At 48.7% G+C, this 23414-nt stretch overlaps 9 protein-coding genes across 9 annotated transcripts; 5 read left to right on the forward strand and 4 right to left on the reverse strand.

The window, feature by feature from the left end:
- Positions 1-54: 54 nt before the first annotated feature.
- On the reverse strand, positions 55-2053 carry N7500_002883 (PAS-associated C-terminal; the record flags this gene model as incomplete). Its single annotated transcript, XM_056674029.1, has 5 exons — positions 55-369; positions 425-860; positions 918-1068; positions 1115-1857; positions 1905-2053. 5 exons carry the CDS (start codon positions 2051-2053, stop codon positions 55-57), a joined length of 1794 nt encoding a protein of 597 aa, XP_056534554.1.
- Positions 2054-3547: 1494 nt separating this feature from the next.
- N7500_002884 (uncharacterized protein) lies at positions 3548-3820 on the reverse strand (the record flags this gene model as incomplete). Its single annotated transcript, XM_056674030.1, has 1 exon — positions 3548-3820. One exon carries the CDS (start codon positions 3818-3820, stop codon positions 3548-3550), a length of 273 nt encoding a protein of 90 aa, XP_056534555.1.
- A 1617-nt stretch (positions 3821-5437) lies between these two features.
- Positions 5438-7444, reverse strand: N7500_002885 (putative MFS aflatoxin efflux pump; the record flags this gene model as incomplete). Its single annotated transcript, XM_056674031.1, has 6 exons — positions 5438-6120; positions 6174-6354; positions 6405-6740; positions 6792-7055; positions 7117-7407; positions 7433-7444. The coding sequence occupies 6 exons, from the start codon at positions 7442-7444 to the stop codon at positions 5438-5440; spliced, it is 1767 nt and encodes a 588-aa protein (XP_056534556.1).
- Positions 7445-7707: 263 nt separating this feature from the next.
- Positions 7708-10047, forward strand: N7500_002886 (uncharacterized protein; the record flags this gene model as incomplete). The annotated part of the gene is made up of 4 exons (XM_056674032.1): positions 7708-8102; positions 8163-8190; positions 8241-8765; positions 8812-10047. The coding sequence occupies 4 exons, from the start codon at positions 7708-7710 to the stop codon at positions 10045-10047; spliced, it is 2184 nt and encodes a 727-aa protein (XP_056534557.1).
- Positions 10048-10935: 888 nt separating this feature from the next.
- On the forward strand, positions 10936-12143 carry N7500_002887 (P-loop containing nucleoside triphosphate hydrolase protein; the record flags this gene model as incomplete). Its single annotated transcript, XM_056674033.1, has 4 exons — positions 10936-11266; positions 11322-11551; positions 11604-11874; positions 11935-12143. 4 exons carry the CDS (start codon positions 10936-10938, stop codon positions 12141-12143), a joined length of 1041 nt encoding a protein of 346 aa, XP_056534558.1.
- Positions 12144-12155: 12 nt separating this feature from the next.
- N7500_002888 (ABC transporter transmembrane domain type 1) lies at positions 12156-15239 on the forward strand (the record flags this gene model as incomplete). Its single annotated transcript, XM_056674034.1, has 4 exons — positions 12156-12168; positions 12227-12984; positions 13032-13194; positions 13252-15239. 4 exons carry the CDS (start codon positions 12156-12158, stop codon positions 15237-15239), a joined length of 2922 nt encoding a protein of 973 aa, XP_056534559.1.
- A 612-nt stretch (positions 15240-15851) lies between these two features.
- Positions 15852-18344, forward strand: N7500_002889 (putative ATP-dependent RNA helicase (Hrh1); the record flags this gene model as incomplete). The annotated part of the gene is made up of 2 exons (XM_056674035.1): positions 15852-17948; positions 18006-18344. The coding sequence occupies 2 exons, from the start codon at positions 15852-15854 to the stop codon at positions 18342-18344; spliced, it is 2436 nt and encodes an 811-aa protein (XP_056534560.1).
- A 1109-nt stretch (positions 18345-19453) lies between these two features.
- N7500_002890 (uncharacterized protein) lies at positions 19454-21211 on the forward strand (the record flags this gene model as incomplete). Its single annotated transcript, XM_056674036.1, has 1 exon — positions 19454-21211. One exon carries the CDS (start codon positions 19454-19456, stop codon positions 21209-21211), a length of 1758 nt encoding a protein of 585 aa, XP_056534561.1.
- Positions 21212-21788: 577 nt separating this feature from the next.
- N7500_002891 (sulfatase family protein) lies at positions 21789-23255 on the reverse strand (the record flags this gene model as incomplete). Its single annotated transcript, XM_056674037.1, has 1 exon — positions 21789-23255. One exon carries the CDS (start codon positions 23253-23255, stop codon positions 21789-21791), a length of 1467 nt encoding a protein of 488 aa, XP_056534562.1.
- Between the last annotated feature and the right edge of the window lie 159 nt (positions 23256-23414).

Below are 23414 nucleotides of genomic sequence, written 5' to 3' on the forward strand. Positions count from 1 at the left end.
TATCGATACAAGAAAAAAATAAATATATACATGGGACGGTTCTGGGCCTTTACACTAATTGCGCCAATTGAACACCTGCTCCTCCTTATCATCCACAACTACAACCATCCACACACCGACTTGGCCATTACTTGCAAGTAAAGGGGTGCAATGGATCCAGCGACTGCGACCCTCAGGGTTGGTTCGTGTTATCCATTTGATACGTGCAGTCACACTGCGACCAACGACCATGGCTTGTAGCAGTTCATCTTTCACTGCCGAGGAACTGCCGATGCGTGATAGGAATGATGACTGGAGCATACCTGGAATCTGAAGGGCCGGCGACGTGAACAGGATCCTAAGGGAAGGGTAGGGGCGAACGAGCAGATACTGTGCCATATTAGTATCTGAATTCAAGCCTGGAAATCACTCTCTCATCTCTTACATTTTCATACACACCCGCAAATGACATACGGAAAAAGGGCGACTTCATTTCTTGCAGACGCATGGCTTCAGTCTCACGCTCTAGAGAAGCGTCGTGCTGTAACCATGATCGCGGGTGATGCGGAGACATATGAGCATTTGCAGGCTGGAAGAGGTGACCACCATGCTTTTGAACGGACAAGAGTTCTCGGGGACTGAACAATTCAGTCAATTCCCGGAACTCATCCTTCTCTTCTGGCTCTGGTGCCTCTGCGATGCTCTCTTCATCGGGTTCGCGGTGTTTGTTTTGAAGTTCCATGAATGACTCCATCGAGGCCCCCTCCATTGCGAGTCCCGAGACATCGATCTGTGCGCCGATGAAGTATTTGACGCGGCCGTGGCTGTCGCATAGAGGTGCACACTGGAGCAGGTTCATGAATGGAGAGCCGTCGCGGCGGCTAGTTGTGTTAGTTGCTTGATGACTGTGTCGGTCAAAGGTCTACTGTAGAACATACTAGTTGAGAAACATCTCCGAGTGATGTCGGCCTGCATGTATAGCTTCGCGGAGTCGACGAACGCTGTTTGCATTTGTCTTCGGCCCTTGTAGGAAGCGGCAATTTCGGCCAAGGACGTAGTCCATGCCGTACTGTGTTGTTCTGTGGAACTCTGATTTTGTTAGTCTGATTTGTACAGCGGGATATGAAAAACGTACCCTCTGATGCGAAAATAATTGGATTGTCAGGTCGCGATGGATCCGTCAAGCAGAACACTTCTGCTAGTGCATTTGAATTCCCTCGGAACTTCATCGGTAAAGTTCCTCGGATCCGCTCCACGACGATCTTACTTGTGATACTGATACATCTTGATGTGATAAAGGCAGGAAGTTCCTCAGCAGTGAGAGCCAACAGCCCGTCTACAACACGCTGCTCCAGAACCCGGTTCACCGTCACGCCGGCGGTTTCTTCATCTGTATGTACTGCTGGAGGAGGGACATCAACCGATAGACGAACGAGCGCATTAGCGTACTGAAGTGCCTTGAGCGCTTTGCAGGCATTGAGGTAGTATGTAAGGGTGGAAACCGAGCGCGGCCGCTCTTCTAGAAGAAAGTCGCGGAATCGAGCTAAATACCGGGGGTTGTTAAGAATTGTAAGCATATGTTCGGATGAGAACATTATGTCTGCAATTCGTTCCAGTTTGTATAGTGGTAGATCCCCGCCATCGTAAGGTGCAATGAGATCAAATGAGCCGCTCTCTTCGCTGACGGGGTTGAACTCTGGGGCTCCCTCATTCGGATTCACTTGTTGTAGAAGAGGCAGCTCAGTGGCTGTAGCATGGCGACGCAGGCTCTTGATAGACGGCTTCGGTGTAGGATACACTTCCATCTCTTCTTCGATTGGATCCAAACTTTCCATCCTAGGTGGTTGGGGAAAGCTGTCCAGTAATGGATCAGGTCTTCTTTGTCAGCGCATTCAATTGAGGCTGTCGCGTTGATTTCACCTTACCGTGACCCTAAACGCGACTCGGTGACCCATTCGTGATATTCGCCTTGAATTGTCTCAGTAAATGAGCGCAACGACTCTGCATCGGGGCTTCTCAGCCCCTCGTGCAGCCCTTGAAGCCCCTGGAGGCCAAGAATATCTGTTTGCGACATTTTCTAGGCGAAGAGTATGCGAAAACCAGCATCGCAACATGGAAACCTGTGTTTTCTTTAATAGCTGAAAGTCTTTTCCTATTGACGCGCCCTCCAGAGTGATACATCGTTTGATCCCAGGATTCTGTCAGTAAAGCCCATGCGACAGAGACAAAAGGTTCCGACAAAGTACAATGACAATATGGGAGGTCATAAGGTAAAAGGCAGATCGATCGATGAGCTGCCAAACCATGGGAGATCGGAGCTGACAGTTGAGTGATGATGCCATCGTGCAGCGGCTGGGCTTCGGGGGATCGGCTATTGAACCTTCTAGTGAAATTCTCCAATGGAATTGTCTGAGATTCCGATACATCCATTGGATTGTTCGCAAATAGGCTATGGTTCGCTACTCCTTATTCGTTGTTTGACAGGGATCTCCATGTTTTCCCCTTTTTCCCTTGGTGCTTCTGTAGATCACCGAGTATGGAAACTCCACATGGGCTAGATTTTCTCCAGCTTGCCTCAAACCCAGAAATAAACCTGATCCCTACTCGAGTAGCCAAGGGCATTATTGTGGTCAATCATTTATTTTGTGGCTCCATGTCTCTTGTAACCATTGTATATGGATTTTTAGCAATGGCTAACAATGGTGGAACAAAATCAAATTATACTGCACTTAGATATTGAAAAAAGAAAAGATAGCCAGGATGTAGGATGTAGAGCAAGTTACTGAATTGAGTATCCACGTCCTTGTGTAGATATACATAGTCGATCGGTACGGAGTATAAGTTTTCCGACGTGAATGCCGAACCGATCCCAACTGATTGAAACACCCTTAATCCGATAGCCATGTTAATCACTTCTCTCGGCTACTTACTGCTTTTATATTGTACTTGGACGAGGTTGACCCATCCACGTTCAGGAGAATTCGGCGCCAAGTCCTCCGTATCCGCTTATTAATCGGGTATTTGCCCCGGGGCTCCTTGGAGCTACACTGTGATTTTGACGGACTTCATTAGCGGGTCTACCTGCTCCATTACAAGTCCAAGTTTCACAAAACGATCAAGAAGATGGATTTCATCCACTGCTACTGTGACCATCATGCACAAGTCTACGGGAAAAGTCGAACAGAAACGAACATCTGCGGCCTGTGACTCTTGCTTTGCAAAGAAGGTGCGTTCACATTGCTACTAGATAGACTTGGCAAAGTGGTGTTGCTTACTGAGCTAATCCTGGCAATGAGCAGATAAAATGCGACGACGCTGTGCCTCGATGCAACTGGTGCATGCATCATGGTCTTCCCTGTACTTTCACAAGAAAGTCGCGGGCCAAGGGAAAGGGACACTCGGGGTATCGGTAAGATATTATTGTGACTAGCTATTGACCTATCAGATTAGTCGCCGATACTGATTAGCACCGCAGTAATAACAATCTCGCACGTGTGGAACGACGTGTCGTGAGAATTGAAACCGCTCTACACGACTACCTACATAGAAAACATAGTAAGTTCTATTTTCACGACATTTCATCTGTGGATATGTCGCTACGTGGGATGCTAACTGAATTGGAGATAATCCACCTCCTGGGCCAGACAGTGGCGCCTTCTGCGAGCCTTTTCGCGGTGGGCATGGGCCTCCTCTCCTTGGTGAATGGTACTTTGCCGGTATCAAGCTTGGCGGAGTCAGTCGCCACAATGGCATTCCATTCTTCTCCGCCGAGGGCTTGCGGTGGGTAGAATCTCGTTGTGGCCACGACGAGAGCTTGGAGCGATTCGCTAGGTTCTTTCATTCATGGGGAACGAACCCGAAATCCACTTCAGATTCTCTCGAACCGCCAGATGATAAAAAATACCTGCAATTACCAGACAGGGAAATCATCGAGGCTCATTTAGCCTCGTTCCAGTCGTCACCTCTACATCAAATCTTCCCAATTCTGAAGTACTCCTTGTTCATTGAGACTATCAGGCATGCATACCAACGGCCGCAAGATTCGTACAAATCCCCCTTCGCGGTGTCTTGTGTTTTTGCATTTGGAGCATTTGTCACAACTATCGATTTACGGAACAGTAATTTGCCCGCCATTGACGGCGATGCTTGTGCTCAAGAAGCGCAGCGTTTGTTGTTCAAGTTTTCACAAATACCAGCAACGTTGGACGTTCTGCAAACGCTCTTGATACTTGTATGTATTTAATCCTCCAATATCTGTTCTATGCCCCTGATTGACTTTCTCAGTGTGCCTTTCGACTATTGTCTGGAGACTTGAGTTCTGCGGATATATTTCTCGCAACTGCGGTCCGTCTTCTGTTCCAGCTGGGTGGAAATCAAATTGGCTGCCCAAATGCTTCCTTTGAGGAGAGGGGTCAAGTGAGGACTCTATTCTGGATGTGTTATACTTTTGACAAATGCCTTTTCCTTCGCACAGGTCGTCCTCTGTGTATTCACGATGACGACTGTGACCTTACGCTCCCGTCAAATTATATCGCCAGAACATCAGAAGGTGGATTTGAAACAGAAAAAATCATAGATTCTTGCACTCCTTTATTCCCATGTGACCTTCGCTTGAGCATAGCTGTCTCAAAGATCTACCGAGAGCTGTACTCTATTCGGGGGCTCCAAAAATCCGATGCCGACGTTCTCATGACAATTCGAAATCTTGATAATGAGTTGGAAGCTTGGAGAATGTTGATTCCTCCACAAAAGCTGTCACAGTTATCTACCTCTGATAACTCTTCTGTCAGGATAATCGAGATACGCTTTCTCATGAATCAATTGGAATACCACCAGTGCATAGGTATCTTACACCAGGCCAGTAGTCGATGCAAATCGTGGAATGAAGATACCCAAGGGATGTTTGAAGGAATCAACTCCAGTTTGGCCTTGGCCGTTGAAGCTAGTCGATCATCGTTGTTATATTTGAATTTGATGCAAGGCACGCTTGATGAGGTAACCGCTTGGTGGGTTCTCTCTCTGTTTTCTTTTGAACTCCCAGCTAGATATGTGTCTTTTAAGCTAACCTCAGTACCCAGCAAGTTTGCCATGTTCTATCCTATCTCGGCAATTATGACGCTTTTCTGCTATATTCTCTTGAAGCCCCAAGATCCGCGCGCATCGGACGACCTTCACCTGCTGACCAAAGTCCCCCTGCTGATGCAGGGAGCATTGATTTACCGTTCTGATTCTATTGAACCTATGCATGTACAATTCGTGGAGGATTTTGTTGAGGATTTAAGTCATTTAGCAAAGTCTGCCATTGACAGGGCCGGGATTTACCAGCCTGAATAGAACACGTTCTGACCTACTTAGCCTGTTGAATGATGAAGTTTGATTGCTAATCCGCTTCTAAATCTCGCTCTCAGATTTAAGCAGGTCAACCCCCTTGGTCTTTTCTATCTAGCCCCCGCCACTTCTACACTCTTCTCCCCCCAGCTGGCCCCCTGCTCTCAGTGTCAGACTTTGGCTGTCCCTTCTTGATACTTTTCCACTCTAAAGTAGCCGCACCGAGTAGTGTCAGACATGAAATGATTAAACCGACCTGAAACACCCGCCGCAGCGCTTCATTGTAAGAATGGAGGACCTTGTCATGCAGATCGGCTGGCACTGTATTCAGAAGCTCCGTGATACCCCCAGAGGTGATAATATGAGAGTTGAACCCCGGTAGCCCAGCAAGCCTTTTTACCAGTTGGTTAGCCAGAACATTCTCTCCGACGGAGACAAAGACAGCTGCCCCGATCAACTGGCCGAACAGCATCAGTGCCAGCCCGAATGGCACGTCGGGCTTGGGAAGGACGGTCTGCGCGGCAAGGTTAGGGATTTGGAAACATAAGCCAAGACCGATCCCGTAGACAATCTGATAACCGATCGACTTTCCTTCGCTAGTGTCCACCTGAAACGTGGCGAGAAGACCGGCTCCAACGGACATGATGCATGACCCGATGATCGCTAGTGGTGTGTAGTATCCGATCTTGGAGTTTGTGATTCCCCCACCGATTGAGCCGACGACCATTGACAGCATCATCGGTAGTAGGCGGATGCCGGATTCTACGGCGGAATTGCCCTTGATAGATTGAAACCATATTGGAAGAAAGTACACTATCACTGAGATCAGTGGTGGGGAGTATTGTTTGATAGCAGGGTATTATTACCAAAGATATAATTGCCAGAACCAACACAGACTGTCTGCCAAAAGGCTGAAATAATGCTGCGCTGAGAAAGGATGCGCACTGGAATGGTCGCTGTCTTTGGGATGAAGACCTGGATGGCGACAAAAGAAAGAAGTAGGGCGCTCATGAGAACCAGGCAAGCCACAATGCGGCCACTGCTCCACTTCAAACTGATCAGTTATGGTATATAGAAAATATTGCTGCATGACTTACAGCATACCGCTGGCCTCCCCACTGGAGTGCCAATATGAGACAGATCACACCTGATACTAGCATTATAGTGCCGAAGAAATCTAACTGTAGTAGCTTCTCACCCCAGGTAACTTTTGCTATATGTGGCTTGGGCACCTTGAGGCAGAAGGCAATGAAGACCATGGCGGCACCGCCAATTGGTATATTGACATAAAAGCACCATCTCCATGTCGCGTTTGATGTGAAGGCACCACCAATCAAGGGACCCACAATAGAGGCAATGCCGAAAAGGGCGCCGAACAGACCTTGGATTTGTGGACGTTTCTGGAGAGGCACGGAATGGATGATACACATTATCTAAGACCGGTCTGTCAGGAATTGGTAGAAAGTCCAGGGATGAGTTTCGACATACAGTTCCAGCGAGAATTCCAGCAGCGCCCACTCCACAAATCGCTCTTCCGATTTTGAAGGCCACTGAGTTCGGAGCTCCCCGCAGATAGCAGAAGCAACCTCAAACACTAGGATACTGGCAAGGAAGACGAGTCTGACCGAAAAGAGCTTGTACAGCTTGCCAAACAATAGTTGGAATGCGCAACATGTCAACAAGTAGGCGCTTCCGTACCAGCCAACATCATCGAAGGAGTCGAACTCATCGGTGATTTTGGGTATGGCCTATGAATTGCGCATAACTTAGCGCTGAAATTGAAAATATTTTACTGCGTAGTGCTCATACCGTCGAGATAATTGTTCTGTCTAGCGCAACTAGGAACATGGCGACAAAGCTTGAGACTATGAGACAGACAACTCTCAAGGTGGACTGATTCTGGGGTGGGTTCGAAGAACCTGGAGGGACTCCAGCTCTGGCTGGTCCTTCTGCTTTTGTTGTTACATCGGTGGTCGTCTCAACGCGTTGGGTTATCGACTCTGTAGTATATGTCGTCGCCGATATGGCGCTATCAGAAGGGGAACCGTGTAGAGACATGCCGGTGGTATTCGTAGCTCGACCAGCCAAGACGCGATCGATCTGTTGTCGGTGTAAAAGAACTTACCTTACAGACCATGATGAGTGGGAAACTCGCAAAATGTATAGAAGTCAAGGGACAAAACATGGTCGAATAATTCGCATTTTGCAAATGATGCTCAGCACGATGGTCGGGGGTTAGAAAGTACGAGGGTTGGCATGAAGCGCGGGTTTCGGACTTCATAAAACCCGACTTCTTCCCTTCCCTTCCTTCTCCCATCAACAAACCCGAGCTTTGGGAACTGGCTGAACTAGCTTCCAGTAGAAAGATTTCTGCTGTCATAGGCTCGATAGTTTCATGCTATGGCGACACCGGCCTCTTCATCTGAACAGACTGTGACCACCAAGCCCCGGCGCGTGCTGGCCTGCGTGCTGTGTCAGCACCGAAAGATCAAATGTGATCGTACATTCCCTTGCGTCAATTGTGTACGTGCCTGCGTGGAGTGTCAACAATCAACTCGCCAGCGCCACCGGAGATTTCCGGAGAAAGAGCTGCTGGCGCGTCTAAGACACTATGAAAGACTGCTTCACCGGCACAAAATCAAGTTCGATCCTCTCCACACGCCTACTACAGATTGTCGGTCACCTAACGAGAATGGGCGTGACGAATTTCCCGAAGATGTTCGATCAGAAGATACTATACCCGACAAAGGTCCTCGTTTGGGAAGGGAAAGCACAGCAGTGAAGTCTAAGCCATTGTACGAGACTCTGTCGCGGCCCATGGCCGCCATACTTCCAGATGACTAATATTTCAGTAGAAATCTGTGGCATGCCATGAGTCAAAAGGTATGATTGAATATCCAAGGGATCGTGGGGCTTACTGAAATTGGGAAAAGACCGTAGATTTTTGGGAAGATGACGGAGATTATGGCGAAGACGATCAAAACGACACCGGATTCCTGCATAAAAACGATGATGTGCGCCAAGCCGTAATCAAGAAGGCATGGAACCATATGTTTCAAGGCCAATCCAATGACCACCTCTTGTTTGGTTCACCGGTAGGTAACGTCGACCTTTCGACTTTGCATCCAACCCAGGTACAGATCTTCAGGCTCTGGCAGATCTACTTGGACAACGTCAATCCTCTCCTCAAAGTCTCGCATACACCCACTCTTCAAACACGTATTATCGATGCTGCTAGCGATATCGCCAATATCAATCCCGCATTGGAGGCATTGATGTTCGGTATATACTGTGTCTCCATTCTCAGTCTCACAGAAGACGAGTGCAGTGCCTTATTCGGATGTCCTAAAAGAGACCTCTTGACAAGCTATCAGTTTGCCTGCCAACAAGCATTACGGGGCTGTTGTATTCTACGCTCCAATGACCGGAACTGCTTGACTGCATTTTATCTATACCTTGTAGGTGTGTCTGACTGATATAACCGCACCTCGCTAATTCTTGCAGGTGTCAATAAGACCTTACACAGACCCTTCTTCTCTCTCATCATTGCTTAGCATTGCTATACGAATTGCCCAGCGGATGGGTATTCACAATGATTCAATGTATGGTAAATGGTCCACTCTGGAGACGGAAATGCGTCGAAGACTGTGGTGGTCGCTGGTGATCTTTGATAACCGCATCTGCGAAATGTCCGATTATAAGACTGCGTCGCTGAGTCCTACCTGGGACTGCCGGCTTCCTCTCAACGTCAATGACTTCGAGCTTCGGCCAGAGATGCAAACCCCACCTACAGAAAACAACAGACCAACAGAGATGGTCTTCGCTATTGTGCGCAGTGAGCTCGCCGATTTTGTCCGTCACAGCGCCTTCCACCTCGATTGCACCAATCCGTTTTTGAGCACGGTCGCCCGTCAAGACTCGAGCATAGACGATGCAGAACGGCTTCTGGCACTGGAGAAGGCGATTGAAGAGAAATACCTGGGATTTTGTAACCCAGAGAACCCACTGCACTTCATGACAATTTGGACAACGCGTGGTTACCTAGCCAAGAATCGGCTCTTGCAACACTACGCCCAATACTCGACGGCCCCCGTACAACAAACAGATACACAGCGCAGCATGGGAATTTCCTATGCGCTGCACATGCTGGAGTCTGACACTAAACTCATGACGTCGCCTCTTACCAAAGGTTACATGTGGTTTATTCACATCTACTTTCCCTTCCCTGCGTACATTCACATATTGCAGAGTTTGAAAAGGTGGCCCATCCAGGAGCATGTAGACCAGGCGTGGGAGGTGATGAGCAACAACTACGAGGTCCGCATCCTGGATACCAAAAAGGACGACCGCCCTTTCTATATCCTATTATCTCAGATTGTCCTTCAGGCTTGGGAGGCCCGTGAACAGGTAGTCGGGGTGAGTGAGGATCCCCTGATGCCGCCGCGAATTGTGTCGGACATCCGGAAGAAAGTAATGCAGATGACATTGAATTTCGCACAGGATGTGGACACAGTGCAGCCTGGTAATACTTCAGGTGTCAATGGGGATAACCTGTCGATCCCCATGCAGATGAATTTCAATACGAATAGAATGGCCCATGGTGCTGGAAAGCAGCTGTCTACCAGTTTGGACTCGTGGGGATATCCTCAGGTGCCTCGGTCAAGCTCCATGGAAATGGATGCGAACCAGTTTCTTTCGAACATGATGGACTGGGATAATTTGCAGGCTCCTAGCAGCTGATTTCCTCTAGATTATGGCAGTTTGATGCGCGAGATCAAGATTCACATATTTTCCTTTTGGTCCACAAGATCCTTGATGTAGGCCTGGACTTCAATGGCAAAGGGTGTTTCGTTCAAAACCGTCACCTCTGGTCCCGTTTATTCACAATCCCCTGAGCCGTTTTATGTATACTCCGTACTAGGGCCAACTTGACTAGCCGCCAAGAAGCGCTTTTCTTTGTTCCCATTTTCATTGAACACCCATGTCGTCTATACGGAGTATTTTAAAACCATTAAAGAATCGTGCCTGCTAGCCTAGAAAACACTTATATCTAGCTATTCAGGCGATTCGAATTGTTGAATGAAGCATTCCTGCGCCTATCTCAAGCGACCTACAGGAAGTCTCTACCTTCCGGTTTCTCCTACGTAGGTGATGTTTTTATCACTATCTAAGCATCCGCTCGGGGGAGAGAGGCTTTGTTCGCCTTCTTTGCGAGAATCCAGCCAAGTCGAATTTGCCGATATACCAAAATTCCTATGGTCTCTAATTTATACCCTGGGACCGACACTGCTGTTTAATCTCTATGCTTCATGGAGATGTCTGCCTCTGCGACACGAACATTTGAAAGTGAGACCGAATTACCGAGGGCTTCTTAAACTTGTCAGTTCATATTCATCTACTCCTTTTTTCTCTCAGACTGCCTTTTGGTGGGTAGGCTAATATTAGCGCCAGATAATTACATCGACTCTGGTCTTGCTCCAATTGATAATTCTGATACTGGAAGTTCAAGCCGGGTCGAATGCAGTGTATATTTCCACCGCTGCCGGCGCCTTTATTGGCTCCCTTCTCATTCCCTACTTGTCACTTCTAGCGCACAGTCGGAAAATAAGCCCGTTTGACTCGTTGAACATGCTTTTGCTTCTATCCATTTCTGTCGATGTTGCGCAAACTGCTGCGTTGTACCTGACCACTGAGAGCGGGTGTAAGCCTTCTGCTTTCAACATGATCTTATCAATCATCAAAGTGGTACTCCTTGCTTTGGAATTGAAAAGTAAAAGATCAATTGTCCGTGAGCAATGGCTGAACACATCACTTGAAAACACTGAAAGTATTTTCTTGGAGACTTTCTGCTGCTGGACAAACTCGGCGCTACGAATATCTGATGATCTTCTGCCGCTGCCCAAGCAATTATCGTCCAGTATCCTTAGAAGGAAGATGAAGACTTGTTGGGAGAGTCGATGTAAGTGATACGGTACGGTATTCAACATGCGACCGCTAGTTAACACACTCGGCAGCGAGGCCAGAGGGAAGTCATGCTCTAGCAGTAGCGACATTGAGATGCACACTACGCGAGAACCTGTGTGTGGTTCCGTATATGCTGGGCGCAATATGTCTTCGCTACGCACAGCCTATGCTTATGTCGGAATTAATCCTATACGTCAGTGACTCCCCGACTGGTGATGCAGCGTGGATTGAAGTCTTCAAACTGCTTTCTGCAACAACCTTTGTTTACATCGGATCAGCTGTGAGTAGTCTCTACTCACTCAAGCACCATTAATAGCTTACGCAAAGTCCAGATTTTCAACGATTGCCGAGATACTGCTAAACGACGGGTCATGATTGCAGTCAAGGGCTCGCTAATTGGAATTCTTCACGAGAAGACCTTGAAATGCGATAAGGATGGATATTCTGATCTTACACTGCTGATCAATGACGTTGAAGAAATTCAAACGGCTTTTGGTTGGACTCATGTGATATGGTCGTCGTTCCTATCACTGTCCCTTGGGCTATATTTGCTCGCATCTAGGCTGGGATGGGCCAGCGTAGTTCCGCTAATCTTGGTATGCCGTAAGTGACAACATGCTATCCAATCCTGATTGGCATTAACATTGTCATACTCTACTGTAGTGACTTCCCAATGTGGACAATATGCCTCCAAGTATTTTGTTGGGAAATATACAGCATGGAACGAGGCAACACAGGTTCGAATGGGCCTCATGAAGATACTACTAGAGCATCTAAAGCCCATCAAAATGATGGGATATTCACACGCCATGGAGACCAAAATCCAAGCTGTGCGCGACAATGAGATCAGAGCGGGCCTAGTCACATCCTGACTCGACATTATCATGGCAGCGAGTGGTAAGTCAACACTGGTTCTCCAATATCGGCTTGACGGCTAACCAAGCTGGATCTCCAGGCAGCTTCCCAAACGTCGTTAGTCCCGCCATCTCGCTCGCACTGTACACTGGTCTCGCCAGAATGACCGGGGAAGTTACTCTTGATGCAGACCTTGTGTTCACATCTTTTGCTCTGATCCAAATGGTGACCCTCCCAGCAAATTCAATCATGTTTATTCTTCCAGAGTTTATATCGGCCGTGATCGGATTCGATAGGATTCAAAGATTCCTTCTTCAGTCCGACCACCAAGACAGTCGCAAGATTCCCGAAGGCCAGGTTGAACACTTCCTAGCCTACATCTACCCTGACCAGCATCAGCACCGTGATATTATTGTAGGGCCTCTGTACCCGGAAGATGGTTACGCCATCGTGGTCAACTTTGCAACAGTTCGATACAATACTGACGACCAACCCGTGCTGAGAAACATTAATCTGAAAATACAAACCGGTTGGCTTGTGCTTGTTGCGGGTTTGACGGGATCGGGAAAGACAACTCTCGCCAAAACAATTCTGGGGGATGTAAAGCTCCAGAGCGGATCCGTATCAACCTCTGCTGACAACGTAGCTTTCTGTGCACAATCTCCATGGTTGAGAGATGGCACAATCAGAGATATCATAGCTGGACCCCCGGGATCCAGGGTGACTGACGAAGACTGGTACCGGAGAGTTCTCTATGCCTGTGACGTGGATTTCGATCTCCTTCAACTCCCAAATAAAGATGAGACTCTGGTAGGAGGCGAGGGTAACTTTCTTTCTGGAGCCCAGATGCAACAATTGGTAAGTTTGGAATCCAATGCGAAGGGACATGGACTTATCATAAGAAGGCGCTAGCTCGAGCAGTATACTCCCGACTAGATATTCTCATTCTAGATGATGTATTCAGATCCCTGGACACAGAGACTTCATCTCGTGTGATGCAACGGCTATTTGGGCCGGCTGGCCTACTTCGTGAGCTCAACAAGACAGTTTTTTTGATCACCGATTCAAGTTAGTATACTCTTTCCAGTTCTAGGCCCTTGAGATTGACTAATACGACTAATCTAGGGAACCTTCTTCAGCACTCGGATCTAATAGTTATTCTCGGCCCAAACGGGTCCATATGTGCGCAAGGGAATTGGAACGAGCCCGAAGTTCAGGCGTGTTACAACAATTTGAATCTCCAAAGACAAATGGGATTATTAGATGAGCACAGCAAGGATCCTCCACAGATGAATATCCCCCGCCGGGATTGGGCGACCCCTGGACAGTCATTCGATGTTTTACAAAACCCCACAGGCAATACTGCCCACACAGAATACGTTTCTGCAATTGGAAGGTGGCGATCCCTGGTCACTATAGTCATCTTCCTCTCCTCCGCAGCTTTTGCCATGCTCGTTCAGAACTGGCTTTGGCTATGGACAGATGACGAGGAACCCGACAAGCGGGCCACTTTCTACATCGGGGTCTATTTTGCACTAGGAATCGGGCATTGGGCATCATTGACGGGAATTGGGACCGTCGAATTTCTTGTTGTTCCTACATCAAGTCGCGCTCTGCACGATCAACTGCTTTCGACTGTCATAAAGGCCCCCTTATCTCTCATAGATTCTATCACCATCGAGACCTTGCTCTCGAGATTTAGTCATGATATGCGGCAACTCGATCGTAAATTACCCCGTGAGATCACCGCACTAGGAGGTCAGACGTTCAAACTCCTGGGTCAGATCATGTTACTCTGCATGGCACACACATACAATCTCATAGCACTCCCCGTTCTTTTGATGTTTTTGTACATTATCCAACGGATATATCTTACGGCTAGTCGACAGAATAGGAGGCTTTGCATGGAAGTGAGTTCCCTTCCGAAAGACAGCTTTGTGGAAACTGCTAGGGGAATATCCACAATCCGTGCATTTGGTTGGGAAGACGCCTACGCTCTCCATAATAGTACGGATTTGGATGCTGCACAACTACCGTCATACACACTGCATGCCCTTGACCACTGGCTCGGATTGGTCATCGATTTGATCGTCGCCGGGTTGGCACTAGTCAATGTTGCTATTATAGTCACGTTTACAGGTAGCATAACAGTCGGTGATGTTGGCATCAGTATGAACGTGATACTGGTGTTGAATATGGTCTTGATGATCACAGTGCAGTCATGGACAAATTTCAGTACATCGTTGGGCGTCATTTCCCGCATCAGGCACCTTGAAATGACGGTAGCCCCCGAGTCTCAACCCACACAAGAACATGCCATACCTCGATCATGGCCTTCCTGTGGCGAAATAACTCTGAACAACGTTGTTTCAGATTCCCATAGTGCGGGCGAAGGAACATCTGCATCGGACCACGCCCTCACAGGCATCACTTTCAATGTTTCACCTGGCCACAAAATTGCCGTCTGCGGACCGACTGGTAGTGGCAAATCATCTCTGCTCCTCGCCATCTTACGGATGATTGACCTATCCGAGGGCACCATCCTCATTGACGGCTTAGATCTGAGCTCAATATCACGAGATCTGATAAGATCCCGAATAATAACAATCCCGCAGGAATCATTTATCATCCCAGGCGATTCTATTCGCAGGAACCTGGATGTTGAGGGAATTGCCACAGACAAGAAGATTGCCGCAACTCTGAAAACAGTCCACCTGTGGTCAAGCCTAGAGTTCAGTGCCAGAGATGCTGGGCTATTGCCAACCTTTTATCTCGACTTACCGATGAAAGCCTTGACATTGTCGCAAGACCAGTTGCAACTTTTTTTGCTCGCCCGCGCTCTCTTGCTTCGCTCGTCCCGTGGGAAAGTTGTTCTATTCGAGGAATCTACCACTAGTGTCGACAAGGAGACTGGCGGTATTTTTCAACAAGTGATCCACGAGGAGTTCCGAGGCTATACCATAATAGTGGTGGCCCACCAAATGAAGAGTATCGTGGATAGTGATTATATTATTGTGATGGACAAAGGACGGATTGTGGAATCCGGGTCATTGAATGCGTTGCAGCAGAATGAGGGAATTCTGAAATCCCTCTTGGATTCAACCGTGCTGTAGCAACCTCAGATCCGCGACTCTGAGGAGTCAGTATGGACAGTCACGGTACGTAGAGTTTGGCTCCTTATTGTAATATCCATCGAGGATAACATCCTCCAGTCATCGCTCTGTGCTTTTTTTTTTTTTTTTTCTCGATGTGTATGTCGTCCTAAATGTCTTCGAATGCTCTTTGAGATCTCCCTTCAGTTGTCTGTTCTTAGTTATTCCGTTTCAGTATTAGAGCTAGGAGAGTGGTCATTCCATGTCACTATAGAAGGCCGATATGTTAGCCTATTACTCCACTGATCAGATGGTCGATTGGGGGAAATACAAAGGGGTCTGCAAAGCCGATGAACATTGAATCAGAAGTACCTGTTTTCGAACAATGGTATAGCCATATTATTTCAATTATTATTTGCCTATCATAAATGTTCAGAGCTGTTTTACCATATTATAAGATGAATTAAAAAAAGAATGATGTATAATCTAGAAATCTGAGCGTTCTCATCCCAATTGCCTCCCGAGATCTGTTGTTGGGATCGATAAGGATATTCTTATCAGCTTATCGATAAGGCAAAATTTTCAGATTTGGGGCTCGTCTCTGGTCAACATTCTTTCGCGCCAGACCTCAAAATGCCGGAAAAGGTTCGTACCGTGTTCGCGGACTCGGACGACGAGAAAATTGTGAAGCCCAAGGTCTTGCCTCAATCCACAGAAGAGCCCGAGCGGAAGAAGAAGAGAAGCAAGAAGCGCAAGCTCGATGAGCGCGAAGCCTCGAAACTCGCCGATCACGATGAGCTGAGGGAATTCCCTGCGCCTGCATCTACCAAGCAGGTAAAAACAACATTTCCTGTGTCAGAAGAGAAGCCAGAGACAGCATCAAAAACGAGCGGCTTGCCAGCATCAAAGTCGTATCTGAAATCGAAGCCGAGACCCTTCGCCGATACCAAAACCAACTTCACACCCTTACGAGAAAAGGCCAAAGCCCTCCTCGAGACACGAAGAAAGCTCCCCGTATTCGAAAATGCCGACTTGATCCGCGAGCTCCTAAGAGAACAAGATGTGATGCTTTTGGTCGGAGAGACGGGTAGCGGAAAGAGTACACAGATTCCGCAGTTCCTGGTAGACGAATTTTGGTGTCGGCCCGTGCCTACACAAATTATACGGGATGGAAAGACGGAAAAGAAAATGGTGGGAGGATGCATCGCTATCACTCAGCCAAGACGAGTGGCTGCCATTTCGCTGGCCCGCCGTGTAGCTGAGGAGATGGGAACGCCGCTTGGATCACACTCGCCTGCTAGCAAGGTTGGCTACTCTGTGCGTTTCGATACGTCTACATCACCTAGTACACGGGTCAAATTCTTGACGGAGGGAATGCTACTCCAAGAGATGTTGCACGATCCGAATCTGACAAAGTACAGCGCTATTGTTGTTGATGAGGTCCACGAACGAGGCATCAACGTGGATTTGACACTTGGATTCCTGCGTAATCTAGTATCTGGAAAGAAGGAGGGCCGGGGTGGTGTACCACTCAAAGTGGTCGTCATGAGTGCTACAGCTGACATGGAGAGCCTAACGGACTTCTTCCAAGCTGGGTTCAAACGTCCGGAGCCAGCGAAGAAGGCTATCGAATCAGCTGAGGCTGAAGCTGATAAAATGGACACTTCGACCCCCAAAGACATCTCTGTCTGCCACATTAAGGGACGGCAATTCGCGGTCAAAACTATCTACTCGCCCGCGCCTGTACATGACTTCGTGGATGCAGCGCTCAAAATAATCTTTCAGATTCACCAGAAGGAACCAATGCCGGGTGATATCCTGGTCTTCCTGACTGGTCAGGAAACTGTCGAGGCCTTGGAACATCTGGTTAATGAATACGCCATGAGCATGGACCCATCTCTTCCTAAGATTCTAGTTCTACCTCTGTTCGCCGCGTTGCCACAGGCTGCTCAGCAACGCGTATTCGCCCCTGCTCCGCCGCGAACGCGCAAGGTTGTGCTGTCCACTAATATTGCCGAGACCTCCGTCACTGTGTCTGGTGTACGGCACGTGATTGACTGCGGCAAAGCAAAGGTCAAGCAGTTCCGCACTCGTCTTGGTCTTGACTCACTCCTGGTAAAGCCTATCTCCAAGTCTGCTGCGATCCAGAGAAAGGGTCGAGCGGGTCGTGAGGCTCCTGGTCAATGTTTCCGTCTGTACACAGAGAAAGATTATCTGGCTTTGGATGAGACAAATACTCCCGAAATTCTTCGCTGCGATCTGAGCCAAGCCCTGCTGAACATGAAAGCGCGTGGTGTGGATGATATTGTTGGGTTCCCCTTCCTAACCCGTCCACCACGCGAGGCCCTCGAGAAAGCTCTCCTGCAGCTACTGAACATTAATGCCCTGGAGGATGATGGAAAAATTAGCGCTGTCGGTCTGCACATTGCTAAGCTACCCTTGACTCCAACTCTCGGACGTGTCTTGTTGGCAGCTGCTGAAAACGGGCATGAATGCTTGCTTGATGTCATTGATATTATCTCTTGCCTGAGTGTGGAAAACATTTTCCTGAACACCACCTCGGAAGAGAAGAAAGAGGCAGCAGAGGCAGCCCGTCGCGATTTATACCGTCGCGAGGGCGACCACCTCACAATGCTGATGACCGTACGTGTATATGCTGCTGAGCAAGCCGACCGTAAGGCATGGGCAGAGCGACACCTAGTCTCCCATCGGGCGATGCAATCAGTCATGGTGAGTAGGCCATAATTCCCGGATGCTAGTAAAATATAGCTAACGAAACCACATCAGGACGTCCGCAAACAACTCCGCACCCAATGCCGACAAGCCAAACTGCTCACCAATGAAGCCTTGAACAATACCACATTACACGACCCTTCGCCGATTCTCATTCTCCAGAGTTTCCTAGCCGGATTCGCGACTAATACGGCTCGGCTCGTTCCCGATGGTAGTTACCGTACGATCGTCGGAAACCAAACCGTCGCCATTCACCCATCAAGTGTGCTTTACGGCAAGAAGCTGGAGGCTATCATGTACAACGAATTTGTGTTCACCAACCGCAGTTACGCGCGTGGCGTCAGTGCTGTGCAGATGGACTGGGTGGGAGAGGCGCTGGCTGGAAAGGAATGATTGTCGGCTGGAGATACTATATTTCAGTAGACTAATATATACCCCGTGAGCAATGATACCAGTCATCTTTCACTTCGATAGCTATCGCTCCCTATCGGTACGTAGAAGTCCGGAAGCATCTCCAGACACCTTGAATTTCAGGCAGCTGGCCAAATCGGGAATCTTTTCTCCCTAAGCGTTAAAGATTGTGAACAAGACAATCAAGCAGCTATTCTGTTTTAACAAAGGCAACAATGGGTCAAGATAGTAGGCCAATAGCTCGGATGAACCTCCGCATAGGAATCACACAATGATCGCAGCTCCCAGCCCCCTACACCGTATATGCTACGGCCAACCCCCGGCTTTGTTTCGAGCCAATTGCCCCATGTGTTATATTCGGACATTCGCATAACTTGTCCCTATGGATGGCCAGGGATCGCTCTTTCTGACTGATTTGCCTTCGTGGCAGAACGTGTGATAGTCATGGTGTCTATGTTGGCAGTTTACTATCTGTCGTGTAGTAGGACCAACTGAGGGGTACATATGTATTAGTGCAAACAAAGCAACTAGGAGGTCTTCTAACACAGTGATTTGCTTGGCAATATCAAAGTACGGTGGAATGTTTCTTTTTTCCAGACCGATCTTGGGTGTACAACATATAAAATGTGACTGATGGCAAGTTCACACGTCACAGTGTCGATCCTGGTGACCATCTGTCAGCTGAGACTTTAAGATTCAGGCTCTTTGTGCCTCAAACTGGCTAGAACGGATACGGGACTCGAAAAGTGGTCTCACCATTCCGATACCGGTTGCATCATTGGAGGGTCATTGCGAGGTTGGATCGTTGAATCCCCTTTTTGGGCATAGCTGGATAGATGCCCGCTTATCAGCTAATCTCTCGTCACATCACATCCACCACATCACCACCAGAGCACTCTCTTGTCCTTTAGCATTCCTTGGAACTTGGACTCTTTCTACTTTATTTATCCCTAAAACTCATATGCTTGAATGCCTTTATTCCCCCACTTGCCTGCATTCCCTGTGATATCTGGACCCACCATCAAAACTGCTTATCTGTGCCACTATCTGGCTCCCTATCTGCTGTAGAGCTACCAGATCACCTGGGCAGCATGGCCTTCCAGGTCCCAACACATATTCCTCGCCGCAGGACTTCTTATCCGACCCCCCAACCGCCTACTCTCGAAATCCCCTCCTCGGCCGAACAACGCGATGACGACACCGCACAATGGGTCCTATTTTCCCCGACCGCTCGTACACACACGACTTCAACCGACCGCACACGTACTGTCGGAGCTTCTCGACTGAGTGACTTCGGCTCATTTGGTGCAACCCAATCTGGATCTGGCATCGAGGGTGAACCCGATGACGAGAATCCCCTCGACGACCAACTAGACGAAGATGGAACCGAACTGGACAGCCTAGATGATGGACTGCACGCCTTTAGAGCACCCGATCTGGCTCCGGCTTCCCCCATCAGGGCCGATCAGGGCCCGCCGGCGATGCTCCCAGCCCATGATGGGCTAGGCAGTTTCCAGGCATCGAGTCAGGCAGTCCAGGATCAGCTCTGGCGGCACGAGCAATACAACCCCCAGCGGCTATCGTATGACCATCTCCAACGTCGCCGTAACTCAAGCGTACAGAGACATTTAGATACCGTCGGAGAGGGCGAGACAAGTGTCGAGCGAGAACGATGGCAGCGAATCGAGGAATGGCGAATGGACCAGAGCCGGGCTCTATTGCAGGAGATCGAACGGGAAACCAAACAGAGGCGGACGAGTCTGACCAGCCGATCGACCCTTCGTCGCTCCATTGATCACAGCCCGCAGATGCGTGTGTCTGAGATGTTATCACGGGACATCTCTCTGTCGAAAGATGGCTCGGAGGACGAGGAATCTTTCTGGCGCCGTATCACTCGGACCGTGATCCGTGACCTGATCGGGATTGATGATTCCTTGCTCTCCGTAATCTTTGGTGAGTCTTTGCCGCTGGACGCGCAATCTCATACCGAGGAGAATCCATTAGACATGGAAACGGTATTGGCTCGTGAACCAGACCCAGAGTATAGTGATTCACCGCTATGGCAGACAAAGGTGCTCAAGACGATTGCCCATGAGCTAGGGATCCTTGTTCACCAACTGTGTGAACACCCCGGGGCATTTACAACATATTATCAAATGACTAAAGATATATCCGCCGAATATGCGGGGATGTCTCTCAACCGCCTAGCGGAAAGCGGGATCTCTCAGAAACCCGCCGAATCCACTTCAACAACCACCGCCGATACAAATGGCGAGTCAATGCTATCCCCTCACTTCATGCCTACTATTCGCGACTCAAATCGAGAGCATGAGGCACAATGGGGTATTGAAGATGAGGACCCAAAACGATCTGACCAACTCCCCGAATCAACAAAACTCCAACATGAATCTGAGTATTGGGAAAGTGGACTAGATGTAATGATGGTCTTCCGCTACCTCCGCAACCGGTTCGGCCGCCGAGGTTACATGCCCAACGAAACGAACACACCAACTCCACCCCGCCGCCCGCAAGATGCATCCCGCCGAGCAGCCATCATCCGGCAACATCACCCACTCGTAGCGCGTGCCCACTCCCGATCACAAACTCAGGCCCGTCGTGCATCACAATTCTCTGGTGTTTCAAACCCAGCGGGTGTCTCCTCGCCACTCCTACGACCGCATCTCCGACGACCTAGCTCCAGTTGCGCCAGCCAGAGCGCCAAGCTATCAGCCATTTCCAGCCGGCGGACAATGACAAGCTCTAGCCGGAACTACTGGGATATTGGCGGTAGCGAAAGTAACAGCGCTATTGGCGTGGGTGCTGGGCTTGGCACTTGGGGCGAGGTGTGAACAATTGCATATTTGCAAAGCGCATGATGCATCCATCTGTCGGAGTGGGTGAATGCAAACTTCATTTCGGGGTATCGCTGGCCATATATTGGCGCATACTATATTATGATCTTTTAACGAACGAGCCGTTTCTAGTAGATTGGCTTTCTGCTTCCATTTGTGGTTTATGGTGTTGTGGGGTTTTATTATTCTCGGTCTCTTCTCTTCATATATTGAAACTCGAACATATGGCATACAATATTGTCACCATCCTATATACATCTGCTTACGAAGTCCACCGGTGAAATAAATATGTTTGAACATTGCATGTGACAGACTACCCAAATCTCCATAGGACCCAATTCTCTTTACCTGATAATCCTGGCTGTGTAAAGTATTGACCACCTACAGTCCCTCACTTGATCCGCTCAACCGTAGCATTGAGTTCATTCAAAACAGGGCGATGACTGGGCCGTTAGGTACAAGCCTCCCCAAGTGTGTGGGATATGCACAATTCCAGTTGTGAGTACCACCCACTTTATAGATCTCTGATCTCTCTTCGATTCCAGTAAATTTAATTTTGATTTACCTAACTAAATCACTTTGCTGCAACACCCCAGGGCAAATCTCCTTTGAAAATTGGCTGTCCCTTACTTTCAGGCGCATCAACATCAAAGTCCAAACGATCCGGCACCTCGAACCCAGCCTCGAGATGGTGTCTAACAAATAGCAAGGAAACACCATCCCGGAATAACCAGGCGTCTTCTGTCCTACGTTGCCACTTCTCCAGGGCCACTCTCATCTCCTCAAGCACAGACTGATACTCAGGATCTTTGGCAAGGTTGCGAATCTCATTCGGATCAGCCTGAATATCATACAGCTCCTCAGCCGGACGGAAGAAGTAGTCCTTCAAAGGTCTGGATCCAATCATCTTAGGACTGGTATCGGCATTTCGAATTTCTTCCCATGTCAATGAGCCATAGATATCAGCAGCGAATGGGAAATCAAGCCTCCAGGCAATGTTGCGGTGGTACTTGTATTTCCGATTACGCATCATGCGCGTCGGCCAATAGTTGGTGACCTCGTGGAATGTGTGCGATCCAAAGACCTGGCCCCAGTCCTCAAGCGGAGATGTTTCAGCCAGGACAGGAAGTATTGAACGACCAATGCGATCTGGATGCTCGGGGCTAGGATGCTTCGCGTAATCGAGAAGAGTGGGCAGTACATCGATGTATGAAATCATATTGGGGTTTGTGATTCCCGAAGGTGAGCCGGGGCATTTCATGATCAGTGGCAGACTCACACCGGCGTCGTACAGTGTTGTCTTGGAATTGATGAATGGCGGCCCATTGTCACTTAGGAAGATAATCAGAGTATCATCGGCCAGCCCGGATTTCTTCAATCCTTCCAACACCATCCCCACGCCTTGGTCGAGGCGGGAGATAGACTTATAATATTCGGCAAATTCATATCGCACGCCGGGGAGGTCGTTGACGAATGGTGGAACTTCCACGTCCTCGGGCGAATAATCAATCTTCTTCACGCGGGCGTCGTACTCGCCGTCATTCCCAAATCCGGAACGAGTCCAGTCCCGGTGGGGATCGATAAAGCCGATGGTCAAGAAGAAAGGCTTCTCGTCTGCACTTGACTTTTCGAAGAACGCCGAAGCTTGATCAGCAACCGATGCCACATCACGACTGTCACTCTCCGCGCACATATCCCACGGGTAAACCGCCGATGGCCCAACGTGGACCTTGCCAATCAAGCCGGTGGAATAGCCGTGCTTTGAGAAGAGAGCAGGTGCAGTCTCGACATGATCGAAAGTTGTGAAGTGGTGTCGGTTATTGTGTAGCCCGTATTGCCCATTCTGGTGAGTGTGTAGGCCGGTGTAGATGACGGATCGACTAGCGCTGCAAGAAGCAGTCGACGTAAACGCCTGGTCAAATCTTGTTCCCTCAGAGGCTAGCTGATCCAAGTTTGGAGTTTGGATCTTAGTGTTTCCATAACAGCCCAATTGCTTGCCTAGATCGTCGGCGATCATAAGGAGGATGTTGCGTTTAGCCATGGTTGCGACGAGAGCTCAATGATGTTTCTTCTCCAATTGAGATGTGCAGGGTTTCTTTTTGGAACTTGCGAATGGGATTCCCGCGACATTATTTAGCTTAGCTTGTGATGAACGGATGTCGGCTTCTTTCTGTATGTGGGGATGAGCTATTGCGCGGAT

The sequence above is a fragment of the Penicillium coprophilum genome, assembly GCF_028826855.1.
Source record: "Penicillium coprophilum strain IBT 35676 chromosome Unknown utg000002l_segment0_segment1, whole genome shotgun sequence".
Lineage (NCBI taxonomy): Eukaryota > Fungi > Ascomycota > Eurotiomycetes > Eurotiales > Aspergillaceae > Penicillium > Penicillium coprophilum.